The sequence below is a fragment of the Martes martes genome, assembly GCF_963455335.1.
Source record: "Martes martes genome assembly, chromosome: 9".
In the NCBI taxonomy this organism is placed as follows: domain Eukaryota; kingdom Metazoa; phylum Chordata; class Mammalia; order Carnivora; family Mustelidae; genus Martes; species Martes martes.
This window is the reverse complement of record NC_137896.1, coordinates 116,806,210-116,832,265: the sequence shown is the minus strand read 5'-3', so window position 1 is coordinate 116,832,265 and position 26,056 is coordinate 116,806,210. Positions and strand designations below refer to the sequence as shown.

General features: G+C 52.1%; 1 protein-coding gene across 1 annotated transcript in view; it reads left to right on the top strand.

The window, feature by feature from the left end:
- Positions 1 to 21,744, top strand: part of PLB1 (phospholipase B1) — a 122,389-nt gene extending 100,645 nt beyond the window's left edge. The window contains exons 45-58 of the mRNA XM_080814535.1: positions 940 to 1,000; positions 1,547 to 1,605; positions 2,860 to 2,927; positions 3,169 to 3,212; positions 3,427 to 3,526; positions 7,012 to 7,063; positions 8,035 to 8,115; positions 9,549 to 9,614; positions 10,154 to 10,248; positions 11,470 to 11,551; positions 12,483 to 12,587; positions 13,273 to 13,368; positions 19,833 to 19,907; positions 21,328 to 21,744. Of these exons, the coding sequence (XP_080670661.1) occupies positions 940 to 1,000; positions 1,547 to 1,605; positions 2,860 to 2,927; positions 3,169 to 3,212; positions 3,427 to 3,526; positions 7,012 to 7,063; positions 8,035 to 8,115; positions 9,549 to 9,614; positions 10,154 to 10,248; positions 11,470 to 11,551; positions 12,483 to 12,587; positions 13,273 to 13,368; positions 19,833 to 19,907; positions 21,328 to 21,531 (1,188 nt within the window). The 3' untranslated portion in view covers positions 21,532 to 21,744. The remainder of the gene's footprint in view (positions 1 to 939; positions 1,001 to 1,546; positions 1,606 to 2,859; positions 2,928 to 3,168; positions 3,213 to 3,426; positions 3,527 to 7,011; positions 7,064 to 8,034; positions 8,116 to 9,548; positions 9,615 to 10,153; positions 10,249 to 11,469; positions 11,552 to 12,482; positions 12,588 to 13,272; positions 13,369 to 19,832; positions 19,908 to 21,327) is intronic.
- Positions 21,745 to 26,056: the final 4,312 nt, after the last annotated feature.

Genomic DNA, 26,056 nt, shown 5'->3' with positions numbered 1-26,056 from the left:
ACCACTGTCCGGCTTCTCTGGATTCTCTTAAGCTCAAATTAGCCCCATGGAGACTTGTCCCAGACAAACCATGGGCCAAAATCTACTATGACTGAGACGTCAGCTGCGTCTTGTCAATCAGGCCTTTCTTTCTTTACCACTTACTTATTTTTCGGGTTCCCAAGTGGAGCGGGCCCCGTGCTGAGTGCTCAGTATCCGAGGTGAGCAAAGCGGGTCTCTGCCTACCCTCTTAGAGCTTATAGTCTCGTGGACCTTTACTTCTGCTTCCTACCCCAACCCTCCCTCCAGCACCTGGAAAACGTGCACCGTGTTCCAGAGACAAGGGAATTTGACTCCAGGCCCCCAGGTTACAGAGGCATTAATTTATACACACACAAGGAAGTGGTTGGCTGTGACATTACATATGCAAACTCAGAGAGGCACGTCCAGGAAAGATCTGCAGAAACCAGGAATTTTACAATTGTAAACATTTTGTGGTATTTTCCTAAAAACATCCTTGTTCTTGCTGCAAGGCCATTATTATAGTCAGTGTCCATTAGCTTAATGGTAAACAGTCACAGCAAAACCCGCGTGTGGTCTCTTATGAGACCTGCAAATCTACGTGCCTTTGGGAGATCACTGTTTTCTCCCCACTTTGCTGTGACTGCCGGCTCCCTGGGAAAGTGCGGGTAAACTGAGATGGAAAAAAGCTGTCTGTGTAAGCATATGGGTGCCCACGCATTCTGTGTTCTGTGGATGGTGGGGGGGGGAGCCCCGTTTCTCCCCTCTCACTTCCCTCTTGGGCTGTCTACAACGAGCCGTTCCCACCCACCCGTGATCCCCTACAGGGACATAGTTCTAGCCTCCACCAAACATTCCTCAGCTGCTTCTCGTTGGACTAAAGCTCACCTTCCCGCACAATGAGAGCCGGGCGTTGTCTCTCTCCTCCTGTTGATTTAGAACTGGGGCAGCGACTTCCTGTGCACAGAGTGGAATCCTTCCAACAGTGTCCCCACGTCAGGTGAGTACAAACATCCTCATCAGCCCCTTCTGTTAAGGACTCGGCTAAGTGTCGGGTTGGTGGGACACCCCACACACACACACCTTGGAGCACTGAGCAGACCTTGCCGGCTCCCGTGCAATGCAGTCTGGGTGGTGGGCAGCCCATGAGAGGCCAGCCCACGGCCACCAGCCTCTCCGCAGCTCGCACTTCTCATCTCCGATTAGTCCCAGTGGCAGCCCCTCAGGCCTCCCGACCCTGCGGGGAAGGTACAGTCAGGGACAGGGCCCTCTCTGCCGTTGCTCGTGACCCCCACAGCCAGCACTTTCCCGGACTACCCCAGCATGAATGTGGCTCCTCTCAGGATGGATAAAAGCCATCAAGCCCATTATCGACGGCGCCTTGGTTGCTCCAAATGGGCAGAAGAGGCAAATTTGCTGAATCTTAGGTTGGAAATAAGTGTACCAGGGGCCTGTGGGACTGGAGCAGAAACTGACTCCTCGTCAAGCTTATACTTTAAAAGGAAGATTCCCCCTGACCATCTGTCTTTTTGCCTGTCTCTCCTAGTCCATGAGCTCCGGCCAGGAGACATCAAAGTCGTGGCTGCCATGGGTGACTCGCTGACTGTGAGTACTGAGCTGGGACGTGCCTGGGCACCCCAGAAGCCAGGCCCTGTGCCGAATGCACCCTTCCTCCACATTGGCTCTGGGTTCAGCATTTAGCTGACAAGATTGAGAACCTACCTGTGGCTGGCACCGAAACACAGCCAGGCAGCCATGAGACCTCGCTGGGCAATCTAGAACACTCTGCCCTCTGCCCTTCAACAGTCCTGCTCAAACACCACCTCTTCCATGAGGCTGCCCCTCCATTCCCCCTTCCCCACCGTTCCCAAGCATTTGATCTGCATGTGGTGGCAGATTTATCTGAGTCTGCCTGTCTTTATCAGGGAACTCATCTCCAACTACCCAGACTCAAAGAGTGGGGTGTGCGGGATTACCCACACATTGCCCAGCACCCCTCACCCCATTTCAAGAGGAGTTCTTTAGGGCAAAGGGAGCCCAATTCCTACGTTTAGTGTAGTTTCTGTACATGAATTGTATTAGCCAACCATGTAGCTATCGCTCGACACAAGACAACCTTCTAACAATTCTGAGGTGTAGTCATAACCCTTAAGAAACTTGTCAAGCTGGGAAAATAAGCAACTTACACAGAAGGAGGTACATAATCATGGAGGTGACGCAAATCAGGTACTCGTTTCTGGGAAAAGCAACTTCCCCATATGTGTGTGAATGTGGTTGATTTTGATATAAACATGGAGAAAGTTCTGGAAGGAAAGGCCCCGGGTATATTAGTTACACATACATCTTAGTTCTGGTGATGTGTCTATGTGGGTAAGGGGCAAGGAAGGGATATAGAACCTGTGGCAGGAGGCACGATTAATAAGGTGGGGGAGATTATGAATTTTTAAAAGAATCTTTGTATCATTTCACTAGTTATAGTGAATATGTATTACTTTTATAAATTTCAAAGAGGACTTTCTCCTTTTTTTTTTTTTTTTTTAAGATAAGGCATTTAGAGAAAGCTACATAGAGGAGATAGAACCTGAGAAGGGGCTTAGACAAAGCATCAGAGATTGAAGGGTTGGAACAGAGAGAGTTCACATTCCCAGAAGGGATGGCAGGTTGGTCCAAGGTCTTCATGCTTCAAATCGATTTGCTTACACCTGAGGGTTTGTGTGGACCAGAAAGCAGGGGGTGCACAAGGGAAGGGAAGTGGAAACCAGACTGTGGTGACCTCAGAACGTTGGGGGCCCTTTCCAGCACCATCAGCCTGCACCCGGGCCCAGCACGGTTCTGGAGCCTTCTCTTTGCCTTTCACAGACAGCACTGGGAGCCCAACCAAGCAACTCCAGTGACCTGCCCATGTCCTGGCGGGGGCTCTCTTGGAGGTGAGCGTGTTCTCCACTCATTTTCTGCTGATGCCGCTCCCCTGTCACCTCTCCAGAGATGAGCCCGTGTTCCCAGGCTCTGGCCCTGAGATCTAAGGAGGCTCCCCGATGCTCATGTCAGTTCCAAGGGTGGTAGGAATCATGCGCCAGGGGGAGACTCTCTGGTTCTGACTCCGAAACAGGATGACTGGTGGAACGGCAGGCCAGGGTGATCATAACAAGTGTGCTTTCTCTTCTCTAGCATTGGAGGGGATGGCATCTTGGACATGCACACCACACTGCCCAGTAAGTAGCAGCACAGAGAAGTACCATCACTACGGCCCTAACGACCCTGGCTGAGGCCGGGGCCTCTCCCAGTGCAAGGGCAGAGAAGGTTATCTGCAAGGAGGGAAGTCAGGCAGCCCTGAAAAGACCCAGCATCATCCTGCCCCACACCTGGGCCCCAAGGAGGGGCCCCCATCCCCTCTCACCTGTGCTGTCTGCTTCGCCCTCTTAAAAGACATTCTGAAGAAGTTCAACCCTCACATCGTCGGGTTCTCCACCGGCGCCCTGGAGGAGACAGCAGGGCTGAACGTAGCCACGGAGGGAGCCAGAGCAAAGTGAGTAGCCATGGGTCTGGGAGGGAGTGTAGGGCAAGGCTGAGAGAGCAGGTGGGGAATGGGAGGAGGAGGGGAGAGTGGTGTCTGGGAGCCTGGCCCCAGGTGGGTGATGAAAGCGGCTGAGCCCTTCTGCTTGCCTGACCCCCCATGTGGATCCCCTCCCATAACCCTCATACCCTTCGAGGGGGGTATCAGCATGAGGACACGGAGATTTAGAAAGCTTCCCGAATAGCCCAAGGTTGTCAGAGGATCTGGAGTCCAGCCAGGCCCGCTGGGCTGTCACCACCTCTCAGGGCAGCTGGGGTCCTTGAGGGGGGCCCGGCCCTGTCCTGCTGGCTCCAGCCAACCTCCCTTCCTTGGGGTGGCCTGGAGCAAATATGCTGAGTGCCGAGAACTCCCTGCATGGCCCCACAAGCGCGCCACCCCCCTCTCCACCCTCACCTCCGTGGTCTTTTGCCACTAGGGAGTTCAAGGTGAAGGCCCCCAAAACAGCATGGCAGCTGTTTGTTTTCGCTCCGAACTCTGCTGTTGACAACAACCCAGATAATTAAAGCTGGAATGCCTGACAGAGCTCATTGATTTTCTGCACGGAGTGTGCTGGGTATTTGCTTTGTAGAAAGATTGCTGCGCTCGGATCACCAGGGAAACGACTCTGGCTTGAGTCATTCTGTTTACACGGAGCGTTCCTTTCCGACATGGTAAGGAGGGCCCCACGCTCGGTTTGAGTCTGAGCCACAGGAAGCCGTGGCAGTTCCTCCACGTCACAAGCAGGAAGCACTTATTTTTCTGCAAAAGAGCTCGGATTCATGGGGCTGTAAAATCAACATCTCGTCGCGGCTGTTGCTGTCATTGTCGCCACCATCAGCATCATTTTCCTATTATTTGCCCCGCCCAGGCTGCATCCACCAGCCGCTGATCCCTCAGTCTGCTGACATTCAAGCCCCTTCTCTTACTTCTCTTACCGCCTTCTCCTTTGACTGCGGCTGGGTGCCTGCCCCAGGAGTCGGCGGCAGGGGAAGTAGCCCAGATGTGCAGCTCCTCGTTAGCGTCTCTGATGTCCCGTGATAAGGGAAAGGAGAGTAAGCCATTGACTTAAGTAAGCAAGCTTGGAAAGTTGCTCTGTGACTCTCCTTTATCTGCAGAGTCATTTAGTACCGTGTGGGATAAGGAGGAGCGCACCCCAAGAGAAAAACAGATACCATAGCAGGGCAACTAGGCTAATGAGACCTGAGGTCAGACCGCCCGTGTCCAGATCCATCTCCCAGACTTGCTAGCCATGTGACCTTGGGCAAGTCACTCACTGTCTCAGTCTTAGTTTCTTCATCTATAAATTGGGATAATAATGGTACCACCATCTCAGTGGCATAAGAATTAAATGAGATTAACAAACCATGGAAAACACTGAGTATAGTATATAATACGTATGCCGCCCCGCAAGACGTTTACCATTATTAGGATATTTAGTTTCCAAAGTTTTATTCAACCTCTAAATTGTCCTTGCATCTACCAACAAGCAAGAAGTCAAGGGAAACCTGCAAAGGACTGAGCCCCAAGGTAGTTACTAAAAGATTCAAAACAATCAAAAGGTGAATTCCTTGCCTATTCAATGAGCTTGCTGTCTGGTTTAAGGATGCTAAACAAACAGGAAATAACTTCTAGGAAAAAAAAAAGTGTCGCATATGGCAACATTGCAGACTGCAATGACTTTGTACTTTGGAGATGTACGAAAGAGAACAGCGTGACGTGGGAGCTGGGCAGCCCACATACAGGTGCAGACCCAGAGCAGGGGACCCCAGGACTCATCTCGTCAGACCCCCTCTTTTAAAAGATGAAGAAATTCGACCCTTGCAGTGTTCAGTAACTTGGGCAAGCTCACACAACAAGTTAATCGCAGAGCTGGAGGAGAACCCAGGACCCCTAACTCCCAGAACAGGGCTCTTCACGCCAGGACTGGAAAAGGAAGCAGAAGATGTGTGGATAAAGGTGCTCCGAGAGAAGGCTCACAGGGTGGGTGGTGGGACTTGCTCTGCGCCTGAAGGGTGTGCAGAACGTGGCTGGGAAGAGGGGAGGGAGTGAGCACTTCTAACTTCCCCTCACGCTCATGAGGGCTTATCATCACCCACGATTTCCCCTGCTCATGTGTTGAGCCTACTGGAAGGTTGTAGACACTTCTGGGGTCCCCTTTGCCCAGGATAGGCTTGCTTTCTAGCTTTCCGATGTATTGTCTCGATAGCAATAATGGCTGGGTTGTGATCCCGGACGTATAAATGAGACCTGTCCACGTGCCCAGCTCATCACAGACAGGCAAAGATTTACAACACCCATCCCGTACCAGTTAACTGCTCTTATGACTTATTCCCTGGAAGCCTCCATTGGCTGTGTCCCTTTGCCCACACAGCTTTTCATATACTTCTCTGTTTTTAAAAAGCAGCTTTATTGAAGTGTAATTGCCATGTGGTTCACTGCACATATCTCAAGAATACAATTTGATAAGCCTGGCGTGTGTCCATAGCTGTTAAACGTCACTGGAATCCAGATAACGCCCATCACACCTTTGGGTGTCCCTGTGCCCTTTGTAACCCCTCTCTCCCCCTCCGGCTTCTCCCATCTCTACCCCACCCCTGGGGCCCCAGGCAGCCTCTGACCTGCTTTCTATCTCTAGAGATCAGTTTTCCTTTTCTGGAATGTTATGTGGAATCCTACACTGGCTGCTCTTGTCTAACGTCTGTCACCCAGCAGGTCGTTTTGAGGTGCACCCGTGTGTCGTGCAGATGGGCAGTTTGCTCGTCCTCGCTGCTGGGCACCGTTCCCTCCACCTGCTTCACTCTTACCCACAGCATCCTGCTCGGATTCCCCCCCCCGCCACCCCCCCTCCTGTGCCAGCAGGGGGAAAAAGCTAGGAGATGGGGAACACTGTAGAAGCCCAGAGTAACTACAGAGAAAAAAAAAGGATTAAAGGAACCGAGAGTGGGATTTAGAAGTGAAGGTTAAGGAGTCGTGACGCCTGGAAAGAAGGCAGAGGGATAATTTAAGGCTGTGACTTTTTTCAAATATACAAAAGGTTATTTTTAAAACAGGCACCAGACTAAGATCTGAACAGGCAGGTCTTGCTGTGAAAGGGCCGAGGGGAATGTCAGGGACCGTCTCTGGGGAAAGCTGACCGGATCCCCAGCACCTGCCCCAACCCCCCGCATCCCCCACCCCTGGTGGCCACGGAGGACCCACCCACGCAGAAGGAGGGGGCTGGAGGCAGGCTAGCCCCTAGTGGGGTCTGCATCCATGTGGCTTCGAGGTCCGTGGCAGGTCTTTGACTTTTCCTGGGTTGAGATTTCTTGAGACGGAAAAAGCCTTTGGATACATTCTGAAAGAAAAAAACTTTATATACATTTCTCTTCTCGAGGCCCCTGTGTCTCCAGGCCCAAATCCTGTGGCGTGTGCCCTGGCTCGTCAGCCACCGCTCAGGTTCTTTTCTCTTCCCCCTCTAGGGACATGCCGACCCAGGCCCGGGCCCTGTTGGAGCGGATGAAAAACCAGCCCGTGAGTGCAGGCCCCGGGCCACCCTGGAAGGTGGGGCGGCCTCCAGCTGTCTGCAGCGGGCAGGAAGCTTCTCACTGTTTCAGTCCCTGCTTGTCTTTAAAAGGGGCCCAAACGAGCCCCAAGAAGCGGGCCTTACCACCACCGAGGCACCCTCTCTACTGCCCTTTCCTGATCTGGGCGCTGGCACCCCCAGCCCCAGGGCCCACCACAGGAGGGAGCAGAGCTGGCCTTGGCCTCTGGCATTTTCCCACCTTACCCAAGAGCTGGCGTCACAGAGCCCTATTATGTAAACCCTGGGTTCTAAAAATAGGCTTCTCATTCCAATCCCTCCTCCTTCCCGCTCACCCAGCCCCTCTCAAACTTCTCACTGGCACTTTTTGAAATGCTCTGTGTCTTGGAATTCAGAATTCAGCACCTGGCAGGACTCCTGTTATGGTGGTGGCTGGGCCGAAGGCAGGCTCCTCCAGGGCCTCCCTAGCCCCCACGTCTCCTCTCCTCCAGGCCAGGCTCTTCCTCCAGTCCCCACCAGTCCCTTCTCCCTGGACCCAGACCCGCAGAGCTCTCCCAAGAGGCAGCTCTGGGTTTCTGCTTCTATTTGCATCTTTTGCCCTTGGCTCCTTTGAAGGCCTTTAGGTCACGTTTCACGGATGTGTTAATACACTCTGCGATGCCCTGCAGCTTTCTTAGGATTTATGAGCATTATCAGGAAAAACAGTCCTCCTCCCCTGTGTGAGCAGACCCACACACACGTGCTCACACACAGTCCACTCTCTGGGGCTCCTTGCCAGGCACCAAGGTGAAGGTCAGTGTGGCTCCCCTTGGCATCTTCTCTCCATCAGGGTACAGAGAGGGTGAAAGGCAGTGGGCGGGGGGGTAGGGGGTTTGCCGTCTGGCCTGGTGAGCATCCCCTGCGTGTGCTCCCCCCTTTACTTCCCCCACCAAAGTTTAGACTCAGCCTTCTGTCCCTTCAGGAAATTGACCTTGAGAGTGACTGGAAGCTGATCACACTGTTCATTGGGAGCAACGACGTATGTCATTACTGCGAGAGTCCGGTAAGCCCCTGCCCGACCCCATGGGAGTCACGCTGGCCTGCTCTCCCAGACACCCCAGCCTGCCCAGGCAGACCCGGGCCTTTCCCACTGCTGAGTGGCCCCTGGGAGAGCAGCTGCATTGGTTCCCCGATTTCAGAAGGATCTAGATGCGCCCACTTTTCAGGCCCTGCTCTCATGCCCGCAAATACGGTTCTTTGGTATCGAAGGAGTAACCAGCAAGCCTCACCCTACCTGTGCTTGGAATCCCTACCCATTTGTTTACAGGGGTTGTTGTGGGGGGGTGTGCACATGTGTGCGGGCAGAGGGGTGTTGAAACAATGTCATCAACAAAGTTGGATAAAATTAAACCAGTCCCAATAGGATAGCTTGCTGTCCCAAGGACTTTGTGAGTGAACCAACCTCTCTGCCTGCCGGCCTGGGAGCTCAGCCTGTTCCCGATGTGATTTCTATGGGGAAATAGGTGCAGAGGTCAAGTCTTTGGGGAGCTGTCCCTTTGGGAATATGTCTTGTTCTATGTTGGGGAGTTCCCAGATTTTGTTTGGCCAGAAAAGAACAGCTGCCGTAACGCAGACATCGCAGTAGAATGTTTGAAGTCACAGGCGGGGGGGGGCGGGGAGGAAGCTTGTACCATTCCTCAGGGCTCAGACCCTCTACCCAATGCTGGACGGGAATTACCCTCCCCCAAAGAGGGGTCGGGTCTTCGGAGCCTCCTCCCCTCCATCCTCCCCTTTGCTGCCTGCTTCCAGAGGGAGAAGTGACCCAACCCCAGGGGCTTCAGTGCCACTGTGTCCTGAACTTAACAGGGTCCAGGAGGCCAGAGACCTCCCCCCCCCCAAAGCTGCCTGTGGACCCTTGGTCCAGGAAAATGCCTCTCCTATCCCCAGAGGACCTGCCATCTTGCAAAGTCAGATTTATACCCCCGAAAGCCTCTTTTTGTGGAAGAGACCTGGAGGCCCCCACCAGGGTGAACTCAGGCCATGTGTGAGGAAGGGGCTAAATCCACTTCCCGGTGAGAAATGGGTCAGAGGAGGAGAGACTCTTGAACCGAGTCAAAAAGATAGAAGTTAGGGGGAGGCAATGGGGCCAGCATGGGCCACAGCCCAAAGGAAAGAGAGTGTGGTCATTAGGGCACAGACATGGTTCAGAAGCCTGAGGCTGGTGACAGATGGGACCAGTGAAGGGGACCAACTCGGTCACAGTCTGCCCTTGCATTTAAGATACTGTGGATTGGGGTGGGGATTGTTCCTGCTGTCTAGCAGGGGTCAAAGGAAGACTTGTGTCTCCCAGCAACATGGGCTGGTCTCCTCAGTCTGTCCCATACCATTCCAGTCCCTCTTACCAACCCCAGGCCCTCTGGTGCTGGGCACCAGAACACTGCCCTCCTCTCAGGGTAGAACCCAGGAGCTGACAAGAGCCCCCTTTTCTCCCCACAGGAGGTCCACTCAGCTGGGGAGTACATTCAGCATATCCAACAGGCCCTGGACATCTTCTATGAGGAGGTGGGGTAGAACAAGCACCAGGTTTCTGGGCCCCATTCCCTGCCCGCAACCGCTCTCCTCCCTCCCTGGGTGCATCTAGGGTGTTCAGTGAGATGCATGCTGGGCGGAGTCCCACGGTGGGGTGGGGCGGGGGGGGGGGGGAAGACATCTGCAGGGGAGGCCGAGGTGGGGGCGGGGCTCCAGAATTCCCTCTGCAAGGGAAATGCTAACTGGAGCAGACTGTATTGTCTGGTGGCCAAGGGTTAGCCTCCAGAGCCAAATGGCTTAGTCGGGAGTCAGGCAGGGTGGCTTACTAGCAAAGCGACTTGGGACAACTGACTTCTGTCTCTGCTTCCCAAGCTATAAAGGGGGCTATTAAAGAAGATCGAGAGAATACAAGCCACATCCCCCTCTTTGTGCTGCAGTTTATTAGCAAAACGGGGGAGGAGGAAATTAGATTGTAGATGAGCCCCTAGGTTCTTCTAGAAGTAACCAGCATCCCCCCAACACCAGGCTGGGAATTAACACAGCCCATCCCTCTGCCCCCCCCCCCCCCACAGCTTCCAAGGGCTTTTATCAACGTGGTGGAGGTCATGGACTTGGCTGGCCTACATCAGGGCCAAAGTGGGAAATGTGACCCACCCCTGACTGCTCAGTAAGTACACGGTCCAGGGCAAGGGCCGCTGGGGAGGGCAGGACTCACAGATGCTCTCCGAGGAGACTAGCGCAGGCTAAGCCAGACGATCCTGTCTCAAGCACAGACATCAGCAATCAGCCAGGGGCTTGAAAAATCATTTGGAAACACCGCTACAGTATTGAATGCCTACTGTATGCAAGTCACTTTATTTCTCTGGACCCCAGTTTGCTTGGCTGTAAAGCAAGAAACACAGACCAAGAATCCTTAAGATGCCCAGCATGGTCTGTGATTCTAAAACTCGTGACTGCTCGGAGTTTGAGAGGCAGCACCAGGCAAGGAGCTTGCAAGACAGCAACCCATCCGTATCTGGCTCTGCCCCTTAGGAGCCGTGGGACCATGCACAACCGACATACCCTCTCTGGGCCTTGTAGGTCTCATCTATAAAATCTTGCAAAGTAGTAAGGTCTAGAAGAAATGCGTGTCATGCTCTTGGGCCCGGGGGGGCAGGCTCTCAGTAAAGAGTAGCTCTTACAACATCTTGAAAGCCAGGCTTAAAGCTAAGGTCTGTTGAACAAGAGCCCGGTTTCTGTTGGGGGCTGGAACTTATGAAAGCTCAGCCGTGACCCTGGCAGGAAGCTGCCATCCTCTGCGGCCAGAGGGTCACCCAGACTTCCTGTGACCATTGCTCCGCGATAAGAGATTCCGCGGGGGGCCTCGGAGTCCTAGCTGGGGTCACGCGGGTCTGTTGGCGGCGTGGCAGCTGCTTCCCGTTCTTGCTGGGCTCCGGGTGGAAGAGCTGGGAGCTGCGAGGGGCTCCTCCAGAATCTTCAGGCCGCCCATTCTCCCCTGTCCGTGTGTCTCGAACGGGTCGAGCCTCTTCAGCTTCCCAAGAGACTCCCCACTCTGGAGTCCTGGCGGCAAGTCCTAAGCCAGTGGAAGTGGCGCTGGGAGGTCTCAGGAACGGGAAGACGAAAGATAAGGTCGCCACAGGGGTCGTTCCGAAACCCCAGCCCTTCCCCGGGAGAAGCCCGGGCTGGGGCCGGAGCAGCCAGCGGGGGCAAGGGGACCCAGGTGTCAGGGGCCAACTCTGCCACCTTCTCTTTAAACGAGCGCCTGCTAGACCATAATTCAGGGGCACAATGGCAGTGACCTGGGCCTGGGAGTCACCCAGACTGTGGTGGGGGGCACCTGTGTGTGGTGGGGGGCAGCAGTCAGCCACCCCAGTCGCCTCTCCGACAGGATCAACTGTACCTGCCTCAGGCGTTCCCAGGACAATTCGCTGGAGCTGCAAGAACTGAAGCAAGTGAACTGGAACTTCCAGGTGAAGCTGCCCCGCCCCACCCCGTCCCAGCCGGGACCCCCTCCACTCCGGGAGAGCAGGGGGTTGCCGAGAGCAAGGTTGCTCCCTGAAGGCAGATCGCAGCCCCTGAAACATTTCTCCAGGGGAAAAGGACACCACACTGGGGAGGGAGGAAGCCCTGCCTCCCAGCCCGGGGAAATGGATTAGTTCCCATGTGCCAGGTGCCATCCCTCCCCCCAGAGGAGGGAGGGGAAGTGTCTATGGCCCTGCTGGGCTCTCCTCCCACCCCACCCCCACACCAGTCTCAGAACATAAGGCTTAGCCCAGCTCAGCGGACAACTCAGTGTCCGCCTCTGCTCACGCTGTCCCCTCTTCACGTGCCCTCCTCAGCCCGTCTACCACTGCTCCTCCTCACACACGGGGCAGGCTTTCTTGCCTCTTCTGAGAAGCCTCCCCTGATGAAACTCGACCCTCAGGTATCTCCCCGTATCAGCTTCCATCTACTTTCATGAACCCTGAAAGCTCTAGAAGGTTCTCATGGTTTTTCTACATCCAGTCTCATGTTTCAAGATGGATTGTTAGCTCTTTGAGGAAAAGCACATCTTACCCTTGGACATGGACCTTCATCCCCCAAGTGCACAGGTGTTTCGGGGAGCTGGTGTTGAGAACCCCAGGTTCTCATTCAGTCTTCATGCCGTGAGACGAGAGGAGCCCTTTTGGCCCTCGTAGCCTGTTCAGAGGTCCCAACCCGGCCTCACAGAGACTTCAGACCGCGGTGTGCTCATGTCTGGGTGCAGGCGATGTGACAGGAGGCATGAGCACAGGAGAAACCCCCGAAGTCACCTCCGGCTGGGGAGGGGGCCCCCATCACAGCCAACCCGAGGCGGCAGGACGAGAGCTCGTCTGGCCAGCCCTGGCAGGAGGGTTGAGGAAGCTCTCCCTCCTCCCACAGAGCGGCATCTCCAGGTTGTCTTACGGGTCCCGGTACCTGCAGCGGGAGGACTTCGCCGTGGTCGTGCAGCCTTTCTTCCGAAACACTCTCGTCCCCCTGAACAGCGTATGCGGCGGGCATTTCTGGGAGGCGCGTGTAGAGGGGCTCTTCTTCGGTGATGGACTTCCTTCTACGCCTGAGCTTTTTCTGGCCAGATGCCTCCAAGAGGGCCCCTAAGATTTTGCTTTTTCTGTTTTTCCTTTTTTTTTTTTTTAAAGTATGATTGGAACTTAGATATACTTGGAAAGAAAAGGAGAAAATTATCAGTGACCCCAGACCTGGCCCTGCTATTTTCTAGTTTGGGGTAGAATGGAAAGCTTCCTAAATTTTTTTTTTTCATCTATTAGGGCAAGGATGTGGAAGGGAAAGGGATAGACAGTGGAGGCTACAATTCAGCTCTCTTTCTCTCTCTCTCTTTTTTTTAAGATTTTATTTATTCATTTGAGAGAGAGAGCACAAGCAGAGGGAGCAGAAGGCAGAGGGAGAGGGACAAGCAGGCTCCCAGCTCAGCAGGAGCTCAGTCCCAGGACCTGGAGATCATGACCTGAGCCGCAGGCAGACATTTAACTCTCTGAGCCACCCAGGCACCTCAATTCAGCTCTTTTTAAATGTTCCAAAATTGGGGAGTTTCTCCATCAGTCTCTGAGCTAGGTGGCAGCAGAATTGAAAGGAATGATGCTCAGGACACCTGCAGGGGTGGGAGGTGGTACCTTTCTCTCCAGGAACATAATCCCTTTGCCTTTGGTCCCAGAGAGGGGGCACTGACCTCACCTTCTTCTCCGAGGACTGTTTCCACTTCTCAGAACGTGGTCACGCTGAGATGGCCATCGCACTCTGGAACAACATGGTGAGTTCCTGACTGTCCCATGGGCTGTGCCAAAGGGGGCCCACAAGGGGCTTTGACCAGTGCCCAAAATAAAAAACCTACTGGCGGACAAAGCTCCTTTCTCCCCAAAGCTCAAAATGGTGGCACAACTTCTTTGTCCTGGCGGTTTCGATTATTGGAGAAATTTCCCAGTACCGGGGGGTGGGGTTGCGGGGGGAGGGAAGAAACATAATTTTGTAATCAGAAAAACAGGATGAAATCAGCTTCAACCCCTTACTCTGCGACCCTGGGCAAGTGCTCTCTCTTTGGTCCTCTGTATCAATATCCATAAAAAACAATGACAATGACACAGATTTCAGAAAATTAAGGTACCATATGCTCAGCACCCAACACAATCATTAGCATTCAGAGAATGCCAGCCCCCATTACTCTAATCTCAACACATTTCCCGATGATTATTTCAGCATCAAAAAGAAAAGAGCCACCCGCGTATATCCCCAGGCTGTCACCTATTCCAGTCCTTTCTGAGGGGATGATGGGGACCTCAGGAAATGCACATATGGCTGAGGGGCCCCAGGGCCACCTGGCCTTGTGCCTTGGCTCTCAGGGCCAGCCACTCCTCTGCAGCCTGGTTTGCTGGCACAGAGCTTGACCAGTAACCCCAGTAGCCATATCCCGTTGCGCAGAGCAAAATGAAATGCCTTTCCAATCCAGTGGCTTCTTTTGATCTTGGCTCAGTGGGTAACTCAATCCCCACCCCAACCTGCATTCCCCCATTTCTCCCATGGTGACTAAACAAATCCACACTCTGGCTTTTACTGCAATTTCGGGCAGGCTGCCTCTCTGCCAGGATTCCCCTGTGCGAATATTCCCACACCTGCCGCCTCACCCAGCGTGCCCAGCACCGCCTTCCCCTTAGCCACACACCCCCCTCCCCCAGCAGCACGCCGGAAGGTTCCATCCTTGGCCCCGTTAATCACAGACTCAGCCTTCCTTCTCCCTTTGTTTCCCTGCTGTTGACACCACATTCTGCCCACTCCTAAAGGTTTTGTCGCACTCTGTCAGCCCAGGACTCGGAACCACAGTCAAAACACCGTTGAGTTCCCTCCCACCCAATCTCCACGGGAATCTTGTTCACCAAAGTTTGCACAATGTAATTCCTGAGAGCGATTTTGAAGTCCAGTTTTCCTTTACAGAGGGAGTCCCATAACTTCATTCCTTTTAAATCCCCCCCCCAAAAGAGAGTGGGTATCTGTGCACAGTCCCATTTGTCCCCCTGAGATCTCAGGGGGATCCACAGATTCTGAGAAGCGCCGCTCCGCCTTTCCTTCCCAGCATGTCCATCCGGGAATGGGAGGTCTTCCTACCTGGGGGCACTGCCAGCCTGCATAACAAAACGCCCAGGTGCTCTGGGAGCTCTCTGGGGCACGATGGCCAGATCGAGGACCTGAACACGATCAGGCTTGCTGGTCTCTTCCTGCAGGGATTACCACCACAGTTCTGATCTCCTCTTCCAAAGCAGCTCAGTGGTTCTCCCCACTGGCCCAGGCTAGAGGCTTGTTGTACATAAAGGCAAGTGGGAGGGGATTAGGTAGGAAAGCAAAAAGGTGAGTGCTGCCATGGAGCCCTCTTGGTGACACCACGGGTCTGTCCAGGGCTCCCAGCCACTGCTGTCCTAGCCATGCCCCTAAGTTTCAAAAACAAAGCAAAACTACACTGAAATCATCTAAGAGTGTCTTGTCCTGTGCTGTATAATTTGGGGAACTAATTATATAGTGTTGTGTTTTCATCCAAAACCATCTCAGATACAAACCCATTACATCATGCCAACTTCTCAGATCACCTCCTTCTGGTGACCCCTAGGGCGACATCTATAATAGGCCTCTAGAACTGGAGAAGACCTGGCAGGTCATCTGGCCAGAAGGCTCTGTAACTAGCATATAGGGAGAGGAAACACTTCACCCGGGAGCATACGGCCAGTTCGCGGCCGAGCAGGGACCAGAACCCATGTCAAATCCTTCCTAGTGTCCTGGCCACGGCACCAGCCGGCCTCCCTGCCCCCAACCGGGTCAGCACATATGTAACCAGTGAATTCACGTCTCACTCTGCGAGTCCGATGACATAGCGTCTGCAGCCTTTGGCCGACGCTCACAGGCTACCCCTCTGCGGCAACAGACACGCTTTCAGCCCCTTCTATCTCCTGTCCCTCCACTGAACAGATCGTGCCTCCTGCGGAGACCTTGGCAAAGCCAAGCCAGGAGCACCAGCAGCACGAGGGAGCATTTTCCTCTTCCTTTTTCCTTCTTTCACCTTCTTGCAGTTTTTCCTTCTTTTCTTCTGACACTATTCCCCCACGGCCGCCTGCTCCCCCTTCCCTAGAAACCTTGCTGTCCTCCAACGTTTGCATCTCCCCGCGTGCTGGGTCACCACACGAGCCTCCCACCTGGTGTCCCTGGCGCTGGGCTGACCACCACCGGTAGAACAGCATTGCTCAGCTCTGGCCAGAGGTTAGAATAACCTGGGGACTAGGAATACTGGCAGCCGGTTTGGCCTACCCACAGAGGCTGAACATCTGGGTTCCCTGTGACCCAGCGATCCCGTCCCTATGTGTATCCCCAACAGAAACATACCTGTGGGCTCACCAAAAGATGCCTGCAAGCATTTTCCCAGCAGCACCATTCATATTCCCCGGGCAGGAAGCTCCCCAGGTGTGCACCAATAGAACAGATGATCAAAATGTAGCACGTTCATACCACGGATGCCTCATAGCACAAAGACGCAAACGTCAGCCACAGGCAGCCATGTCTGTGAATTTCAAAAACGAGCAAATTAATGCAGAGTCTTTGGGCGGGGGTGGGAGGGGGTAAGTATAGTCCTGGAAGAGAGTGGGAGGGGAGCTCCTGAGTGCTGGTCATGTTCTATACCTCAATCCGCATGCTGGTTACAGGGGTTCATTCATTTACGCCATTTATCAGCTGTTCACCTGTGATTTTTACTTGTTTCTATACGTATACTTGAAAACAATAACTCAAACAAAACACTAGTGCCTGGACCTCATCCCCAGACATTCTGGATTAGTCTGGGGTAACACCTGGGGTCACAAGGTTTCAGAGGCTCCCGGGTGATATTTTCTAGGGCTTGCAAACCACGGCCTTAACTCTTTGCCACAGGGCAGCCACAGGAATCTGTGTAAATGAAAATCTGACCCAGCTCCCAAGGCCTGCCCCTCCCTGAAGGGAAAGGCCTGGCCCCTTAGCACAGCACACGAGGCCTTCAGAAGCTTGGCCCCAGTTAACCTCTGCAGCAGTCACTCCCGCCCCCCGCTGATGGGCAGCTGGGCAGTCTGGGAAGGACTGCAGTTTCCTGCGCCACCCACAGTATCTCACATCTCTGTGTGTCGGCTCTTGCTCATCCCTTTTTTGGGGACTGCCCTTCCAGCCTTCTTCTCCTGAGTAACTCGTGGCTGCCACAACACTAAACTCAGGTGCCACCTCCTACAGGAAGCCTTCCCTGAGTCCCCACAACAGACTAGAGGCTGCCCCAGCCCTGTTACTCACCACATCGTTGGTATCTGCGGGATCTGGCTTAGGAGAGGGGGGTTCTGGGGAAAACAACTTCATTTCCTGTGACCAGCCCCAGGCCTTCTTGCCTGCGCTGTGCCGCTCAGGATTCTGGGACTCTGGTTCATTCACGCATTCCCTCAACAACTATTTATTGACCATCACTCCGCCATGGGGACTGCCCCAGGCGCTGGGGAAAAGGACATCCTTGCACTCATGGGGAAAGGACAGACAAAACCCAACAAATCACTTTCTGACCACAGTCAGGGCTTAAAAGAAAGAAAGAGAAGGAAAAGCCAGGTAATGTGACAGAGCAATGGTGGGGGAGAGGCAGGTGTCTCCGACGAGTGACCTGTGAGCAGAGAGCTGAATGTCAAGAGCCTGCCAGGCAAGCAGAGGTCTAGGGCCAGGGTGTTCCAGGCAGAGGAAATAGGACCTGTGCGGGCCCGGAGTCAGGAATGAGTGTGAAGTGTCTGAGCAGCAGAAGGGCCAGTGTAACCTGAGGGAGGTGAACAAGGTCAGAGAGGTGAGTGAGAGCAGGGCCAGCTCCTTGGATGGCTTCCAACAGGGGAGCCAGAGGATCTGGTTTGCCCTCCGCTGCAGGATAGCCCTGCCCTAGAGGGAAGGAAGAGGGGAATTAGACCCAGAGCCCAGGTGAGAAATGAAGGTAGATGGGCCCAGGGTGATGACAGTAGAGAAGGAGAGAAAGGATCAGACCTGAGATCTGTTTTGGACTAGCAGGTGGAGGAGGTTAGAAAAGAAACAAAGACCAGAGGGAGGTGAGTGGGGGTGGGGCGCTGGGTGAAACGGGTGATAGGGATTAAAGAACACTTGTTGCGATGAGCTCCTGGTGTTGTATGGAAATGTCGCATCACTACACTGTACACCTGAAACTAACATTCCTCTGTATGTTAACTGGAACTTAAATTCAGACAAAAGAAACAAAAGAGGACTCCTCCATTTGGGGTCAAGGAAATCGGGTAGATGGTTGAAGTGTTGGAGAGAAATAAGCTTGAGGAGAAAAAAAAAAAACCCAAAAGTTCTCTTCTGGCCACGGTAAGTGTGAAGCACCTTCTGGAAATCCACCTGGAGGCATAAAAAGTAAAGCTGTTGAATCTAGGAATCTGGAGCTCAGGGACAGGGTCAGGAACGGAGATTTAGGAAAAAATGTGGAGGTCGTTCATGGGAGGGGTATTCGAGGCCATGGGGTTGATTAGGTGTTCCTAGAGAAGAGTAGGTGGGAAACAGCGGGGACAAACCACCAAGCCCCAGGGCCTTCGTTCCAACTTCTGACCCCAGTGACAGATGAGAAGGGGGGAGTGGGAGAGATGAGTGCCCTGTTCCAGGAGTCCAGACGGACAAGTGTTTCAAGAGGGAGGCATCAACTCTGACAAATGTTGATGAAAAGTCCAGCAAGATGAAGACGACAAAGTGAGCATTGGGTCTGGTGAGATGGAGGTCATGGTGACCTTGATCAGAACATCAGTCAAGTGGTGGAGACTGAAATCAGACAGGAGTGGCCCTTGGAACGGGAGGTCAGGAAGTATCGCCAGGGACCACAAGTGAGTCTTCCTAGAGGCACGGGGAGGGGTGGTGAAGGTAACTGGAGGGGTTGTGGGCTCAGGGAGGATGCTGGGAGGACAGACTGTGCATGGATGACAAGGAGCCAGGAGTAAGGGAGAGATTGATGCTGTCCTCAAACCCACAGGATCCTTACCTTCCTTTGTGCCAGTTAGTTTCCGGGTTCCTGGAATGTCAGGGAATCATCCAACCTGATCGTGAGCACCTATACGGTCGCTTGATGGTCATTCCATTCCAAGAAGCTTGCGCTTCCTCAGCTCTAAGTATGTAGAAATGACACATAAGTAACTCACCTCCTGCTTGTCATTATGTCATCTTCTCATCTGATCCTCACAACAGCCAAATGTGGGTGGTCCGGGCAGCTCGGGAACCTGCCTCATGCCACAGAGCTCTCAGCAGCCAGAGTCGGGACCCCAAGGGCTGTGTCTGCGGTGCTCTGCCAGGCACTGTGGGGGTCTCTCTTGGGACAGAGCAGCTGTAGGACAACAGAAAGCAAGATCACAGGCAAGGTGGGGTCATTAGCAGGCATAGCATCCTTTCACCTCCCTTGTAGGCAGTAGCTGGGGGTCAGGAGCCAAGGGTCTCAGGACCGGGCCGGGAAGCAGATGCTAAGGGCAGAGGCTACACAGTCAGGATCTACGAATAAGTGAGAGTGCCAGGGGCCCACCCTTCTCCATGCTGGCGGCATGTCAGGGAGCAGGCTGTTGGCTAAAGATGCTGGGAAGGCGGGTACATCAGCTTCTAGCTCATTCTCAGAGGGTCTCAGGACTAAAAGAATTAAGCAGAACCTCTCGGAACAACACTTGGTGGCATGCTCCAAGTAAATCTCTACATTTGTGTGAAAAACATACAAAGTAGCTCAAGTGAGAAACTTCAATTTCTTGAGGTTGACAAACCAAGGACAATAACCTAGATGTTTTTAAAATTTCTCTGAAACCGACCAGCCCCATACACTTCAAGTTGGTAAATAGGATTATCACCATTTTATAAAATTGTAAATGCAGGGTGTGTGTGATTCCAGCCACCCAGAAGGGAAGCAGGAAGTGCAGATTCTGGGCCAGGCCCTCGAACACACTCCCTGTGCTGGGACCCATCAGTCCACCTTGGTCAAGCCTGGGGGCAGACGCAGGGTCCTGCCCTGCCTGATAGACTCTGACCTGCACCTCCTGAGTCAGAAGTCGGGTCCAGCTCTGGCCCAGGGCAGCGGGGGTCTGCTGAGGATGTTGAATTTATTGCTGGTGTTAACCCACGCTGGCAGAGGGAGGGAGTCTGTTGGAGATCCCCCTCCCACGGGGAGGTCTCGGCCCCCCATGGAGGAAATCACGGTTTCCTTTCTCTTTTCAGCTGGAGCCAGTGGGCCAGAAGACAACCTCCAACAACTTTACCCACAGCCGAACCAAACTCAAGTGCCCCTCTCCTGTGAGTCAATGTCCTAACACCCTGCCTGTCCTGTCTGGTGTGAAACAGATGCTTGGGGGGCTGGGGTCGTCCCTCAAACCGGGAGACACCAAGGAGGTCCCTGGGAGCTGTCTTGTCACTCACCCTCATTCCTTGTCACCATTCTCCAATCTCACCACTCCTCCTGGTCCCTGAGACTTGGCGGCTCCCCAGGGCATGGGAGGGAGGAAGCATCAGTTCCCTTGCAGGGGAGCTCAGGGGAGGCGAATGCAGGGGCAGCGGTCAGGTTGGGCTGTACAGGGAGAAATTAGACTCCATGCCTGTTCTGGGGACCTGTGCGCCTCTTCCTCCTTTCCTGCACATTCTCTCTTCCCCGACTGCCCTAAACTGGACAGCTGACCACGCTGCCAACACGCCCCCCAGCTCTTCCCTCCCTTCCCTGTCCAGCCTGTCACTGCTGCCAGGCACCATGCAGCTTACATGGAAAGTCACTCTAGGCCACTGGAAACCCTGCCCCGGTCCCAGCTGCATCCTGGAGCGTCCAGAGGGGACGCCCAGCTTCCTCTAGGGCCTTAGACATGCTGTGCTCCTGGAGACAGGGTCGGCTCCCCAGACACGGCCTGCCGTTGCCAGGTCTGTGCCTTCTGGAGGGTCGTCCCCATCTCTGCCTACCAGAGATCGCCACATCCTTCAAGGCTCAGGGGCGCCCCTCTACCCTGAGGCTACTCTTGCCTTCCCTCACCCTACTGCTGCCACCTCCGAACACACCTGTGTTGGTCTCTTTTCTGTTTACACCTCTCAAAAGACACGAGCCAGGCTCCTTTGCGATGCCATTGTTTCTGAACATGGCCTATGGGGCGACAGTGAGAGCAGTCACATCTTAATCCTTTGGCACAACTCTCAGCTCCCACACAGGGCTCCACGCTCGTGTTCACAGAGGCAGGAGAATCCAGGGTGGCAAGCTCGAACGTGTGCTCTCCGGGCCCTCCTCACGCTCAGTTCTCTAACCCGCCACAGGACCAGCTGTCCTTCCACACCCACTGTCGTCCCTGCTGCTGGGCACTCCTGAGGTTGGGGGATGGGGACAGCTGTCCAGTGGTGGCCTAGAGAAGACAGAGGCAGGGGCTCTACCGCCAGGAGGTCTCTCTTCCTTTGGTTGCCTATCCATTCCCAGTCTTTCAAAATCAGGTTGACGGGAGAGGGGACGCTGGTGAGAAACTGGAAGGAGGTGATAGCGGGCTATTGGCCACTTTGGAGACCTATCCTTGTTCAGAAGGTTTGGGCACAGTGTAGAGGAAGAAGCCTGACAAACAGGGATGGACTGTGAAAACGTGCAGTGTTAGGGCACCATCCCCAGGATAGGGACCACGCAAGCCTAAGGTAAGCCAATGGATGGTTTTGTGAGGCCCTCAACCCCTGTCCCTCTCCTCCTCCTCCACAGGAGAGCCCTTACCTCCACACCCTGAGGAACAGTCAGCTCCTCCAAGACCGGTCTGAAGCAGGCCCCAGAGCACTGTCCTGGGCCGTGCCCGTGGCAGCCGGAGGCGGCCTCGTCCTTGGGGTTGGCACCATGATGGTCTGGAGAGCCGTAAGAGGTCGCCAGCAGGAAAATCCTCCAATAAGTATGAACACGATGAGCTTCTAGGCCTCCCGCCACATGCAGATGCTCATCTTAAATTCCCAGCCACACTCCTCACCAGCCCTCTACCTCAGCCACCTTGGCCACCACAGAGAGCATTTGCTCCAACATCCGGTGACACTGGAAGCCAATGGGACAGTCACAACTCCTTGGGGCCTGGGGCCTACGCTCCTGGAATTGCCAAATTTAAATAAAAGCCAAAGCCGTTTTATTCTTGGGTTAGCCTTCTTGAAGTGCTTGCTTTTCATTGGTGATGCGACACAGGTGTGGGAGCTGGAGGCTTTTGTGTCGTCTTAGCCAGAGCTGCCCGAGTGATGGCCAACAAGAGCACAGAGTGGCCTCGGTCAGGCTCTAGCCCGGCACCCGAGGAGCAGATCCTCAGTCACTGAACCCACTATTTAAGAGTTCGGGAAAATGGTGGCCACGAGGTGGTGGCTGGAGTATGGGAGCTGGCTGACCACCATGCAGGCACTATCCAGCACCTAGCTTTCCTGCAACTGTTTTATACCCAGGACAATGTGGAGGTTCGTGGGACCTCCAAGGCTGTGCGTGTCACAGCCTGGCTGAGAAGACAGACTCCTCCAAAGAAACAAGAAACTCTATGACACAGAGCAATTCTGTTCCAGTGCATTGGTAGGTAAATGTGTCCGATCGCTCTGAGAATAGGACGAGTTCCTTGAGCAAAGCTAGCTGGAAGAGAGAAATTTTGAAATGTCTAAAAAAAAAAAAAAAAAAAAAAGATTGGGACATGAATACTGCATTTATCCACAACCCGATTTTCTCAAAGCACTAACTTCAGGAAAGAATTCCTCTTTCTAAACTACCAGAATCTGGAGTGTGCTAGGGAGAGTGCAGGAATACAGGCTACATTCGCTGAACGAGGGCACAAGGCCCAGAGCTGGATGTCTTACACAGATTCTCTCTCATTTTGCGCAAAATCCCAGGAAAGGAGTGAGGAACAACAGACACCTTAGTTGTGCAACATTGTGAAAGCACTAAATGCCACCAAATTGTTCCCTCTAAAATGGTGAATTGTAGGTCCTATGAATTTTGCCTCAATAAAAAACAAAAGAGAATCCCCATTATCATCAGCATTCAAGTTACCTCTCTGATCCCAAAGCTTGGGATGACAAAGAACGGGAGTTAGAAAACCCAGACATACCCCTTGAAAGGTGTGGCCTTCAGAGCAAACCCCATCACCAGCCGGAGCCCCAGTTTCTCAGATATCTCATCTATAAAACTAGAATCACAGTACTCATTTTGCATGCCTCACAGCACTGCTGGAAAACAAACATCTACAAAAATGCTCAGCAACTCTAAAATACTGTACACATAAAAGGGGACTGGTTTCTCCTCTGTGAAGAGTGGAGATAGGATCTAGGTTGTCAGGGAAGTGCAAAGGTCCGGAGATGGGTTTGGGAATTGGGCAGGAATGTACCAATGAAGATTGCCTGCCTGCCTTTCATCAACTTACCTCTTTGGCAAGCAGAACGGAGTCCCCAGAGAACCAGATCCAGACCCAGTGTTCCTTTGGGCTTCAAGTTCTGTTTCTGGACTCCAGGAACAGCATACCTGCCCCCCAATTCTTCCCATGGACCAAAATACATAGTGACTGAATCACACATGTCCTAAAGACCCACCGTATCCCACCTTGGGCTCCTGGTAAGCCACAGTTAACAGCAAAGATAACCCACTAATTCCAAGAGGCCAGTGCCTTTGTCTTATTCCTCAAGTTTTCTTTTCTCCAACAGCTCCCACCTCAAAGAATCCTGGAGTTCATCCTCACTTGGGTTGGAATTTTTGTATGCTTCCTGAGTAATCCAGGAGGCCCCAGTCTGAAAAATTAAGGAAAAAAAAAGGGGGGGTCCCAGCCTGGTGACCAAAGAAACCCTTGGCAGAAACCAAGAGACACAAGCATAAGCCAGACCCTGAATTCCCCCTAAACACATACTAAAAAGCCAAAATTTTTAAAATATATGAGAGTCATTACTTGTAGCCAGTGGTAATATATCTACATTGGATCTGTGCCGTGTTCTTCCCCATGGGAAAAGGGTCAGTCTAATTAGGGGGACACCCAGAGCCGCGCCATGAATGAAGATGCCAAATCCTGAGAACGCTATGCTCCATGGTGATCTCCACAGAGGGTTTTGAATTCAAAAGAGATCAGTGTGGATTAAACTTGGTCAAAAGCCTTCTTCATAAAGGACACGGAAGCTTGAGCTCTGAAGGATGGCAAGAGGACTTGGTCAGAAGCCGCCAAGAACGGGTTTGTTGAGACTAGGCAAACTCCATCTATGTGGAGAGGCAAACGAGCATGGTGGGCACAGGGGACAACGAGAAAGCCAGAAAAACAAGATGGCGGAGCCAGACACAGCTGAATTAGGAAACCCTATGGAGAGGGCAAGGAGTTCGTAGTGACCCAATGGTTACAATGGTTGCACTATCAGGCTGCATTTGGATTTACAAAAGAGTAATACAGAGAAAAATAATACCAGTAAAAGCCGACAAGGTGCTTATACTAAGACACCATGGCCCACAGTAGTTAAACCGCACATCCCTATTATCCTCTTTTCACAGAGAAGAAAAGCCAGACTCAGGGAAGCACTAACTGGCCCAGAATTATACTCACATTACATAGTGGACATCCGTTCACATGAATACTGGGGTCCAGCATGGGGGAATAGCCTGGAAATATGAAAGCGGTGATTCTAGAAGTGAAGTAGACCAAGTTGCAAATAAATGTGTTGTAAAAGAAAACACCTAGACAGGGAAGATATTATCTTCCCAAGGCTACGTAAGGACACCATGAGTTTCTCTGTTCCCAACTGGTCTGAAGAAGTCAGCCGTTTCCAGTTAATAATCTAAGATTTTAAAAACTGGCTGTACGGGCTAAGATTTATTTTGCTAGAGGATGTGGGGTTATAGCAGCAAGCAAATCTTTTAATTAGAAAAAAAATGAACAAACAAGGGCTATGAGAAGCTGTAGACACAATTTACATTCAATAGTAGTGTTGAAGAAAAACCATAAGCGTGTTTAGAAGATTAAAGGCAAAGGAATTTAAAACATGAGACCAGAATAAAGTATTATTTAAAAAAAAAAAAAAAGGCGGGGGAGAAACTAAGAACCAATAGAATTTCTAGGAATGGAATATATTGGTATGAAGGAAAAAGAAACTTCAGTAGAAGCGCTCAAAGAACAGATCAGACACTCAGTGAACCAACATTTCTTGTCTTTCAACTGCATACCAGCACTGTTTTCAGCAGTCAGTCTGTATTACTCAAAAATTCTTACGTTAGCCCAATGAGGTAGGCACAACATATTATCCCAGTCTTACAGAGATCACTAAAGCAGATGCTGTGTTTTTTCACAGTTTTTTTTTTTGTAAGAATGAAATGAGATTAAAAACAATAGTTTGAGGGGCACCTGGTGGCTCAATTGGTTAAGCATCTGCCTTGGGCTCAGGTCATGATCTCGGGGTCTTAGGACGGAGCCCACACCGGGCTCCCTGTTCGGTGGGGAGTCTGCTTCTCCCCCCTACCCCTCCTCCCTGCTCGTGCTTGCTCATGCTCTCTCTCAAGTAAATAATCTTTAAAAAGGGGCACCTGGGTGGCTCAGTTGGTTAAACGTCTGCCTTTGGCTCAGGTCATGATCTCAGGGTCCTGGGATCAAGCCCTGCATCCGGCTCCCTGCTCAGTGGGGAGCCTGCTTCCTCTTCCTGCCACTCTGCCTACTTGTGCTCTCTATCTGTTAAATAAATAAGCAAAATATTAAAAAAAAATAATGATCCTTAAACAAAAACCAGTAGTTTAGAAAATAGGTACTGAATAATTAACTACCTTCCCATAGCAGCATTCATTCTAACAGATTATTCAAGGGGCTCTGTAAAACCATCAAAATAACGAAAACATATTTGGCACCTTACAGTTTACAAAGCACTTTAATACATTCTCCTTTGATCCAAAAACTGGGAAGCAAAGTATGATATTGTTAAGAAAACTATCCCAGACTTGGAAAGAAGACAGAAGAGTGACCTGTCAATGTTAATTAACAAACTCATGTAAGAAATATTTAGTTATCTGTGTTTGACTTTGCTCTTTACTATTTGATTAGAGCCCATACACTATGAAGTTCCGTGACCAGTTGATTTCTGACTGATTAAAAAAAAGTTCACCTCAAGGTTACAGTTTTATCTCCCATTAACCAGTTTTGTATATTAGCAACATCATTTTAGCATTTCTGTAACCAGCAATGTAAATCTCCAGTTCTCAAATTCTCCCTTGAACCAGACTTAACCATCCTAATGGTTCCCTCATTAACGATTGTGTTAAAGTCTTTGATATGTGTTCATCCTATATTTGTATGAAAACTGCATTGTTAACTTTTTAAATATTAAAAAAAATGACTTTCAAAATAAGATAAAACAAATTATTTTTAATTATGAGAAAATATATAAAACCTAAGGATAGCTTATAAAAACCTAGGAACAAGTGGCAATGGACAAGCCAGTAATTCCATCTCTAGGTGACAGTT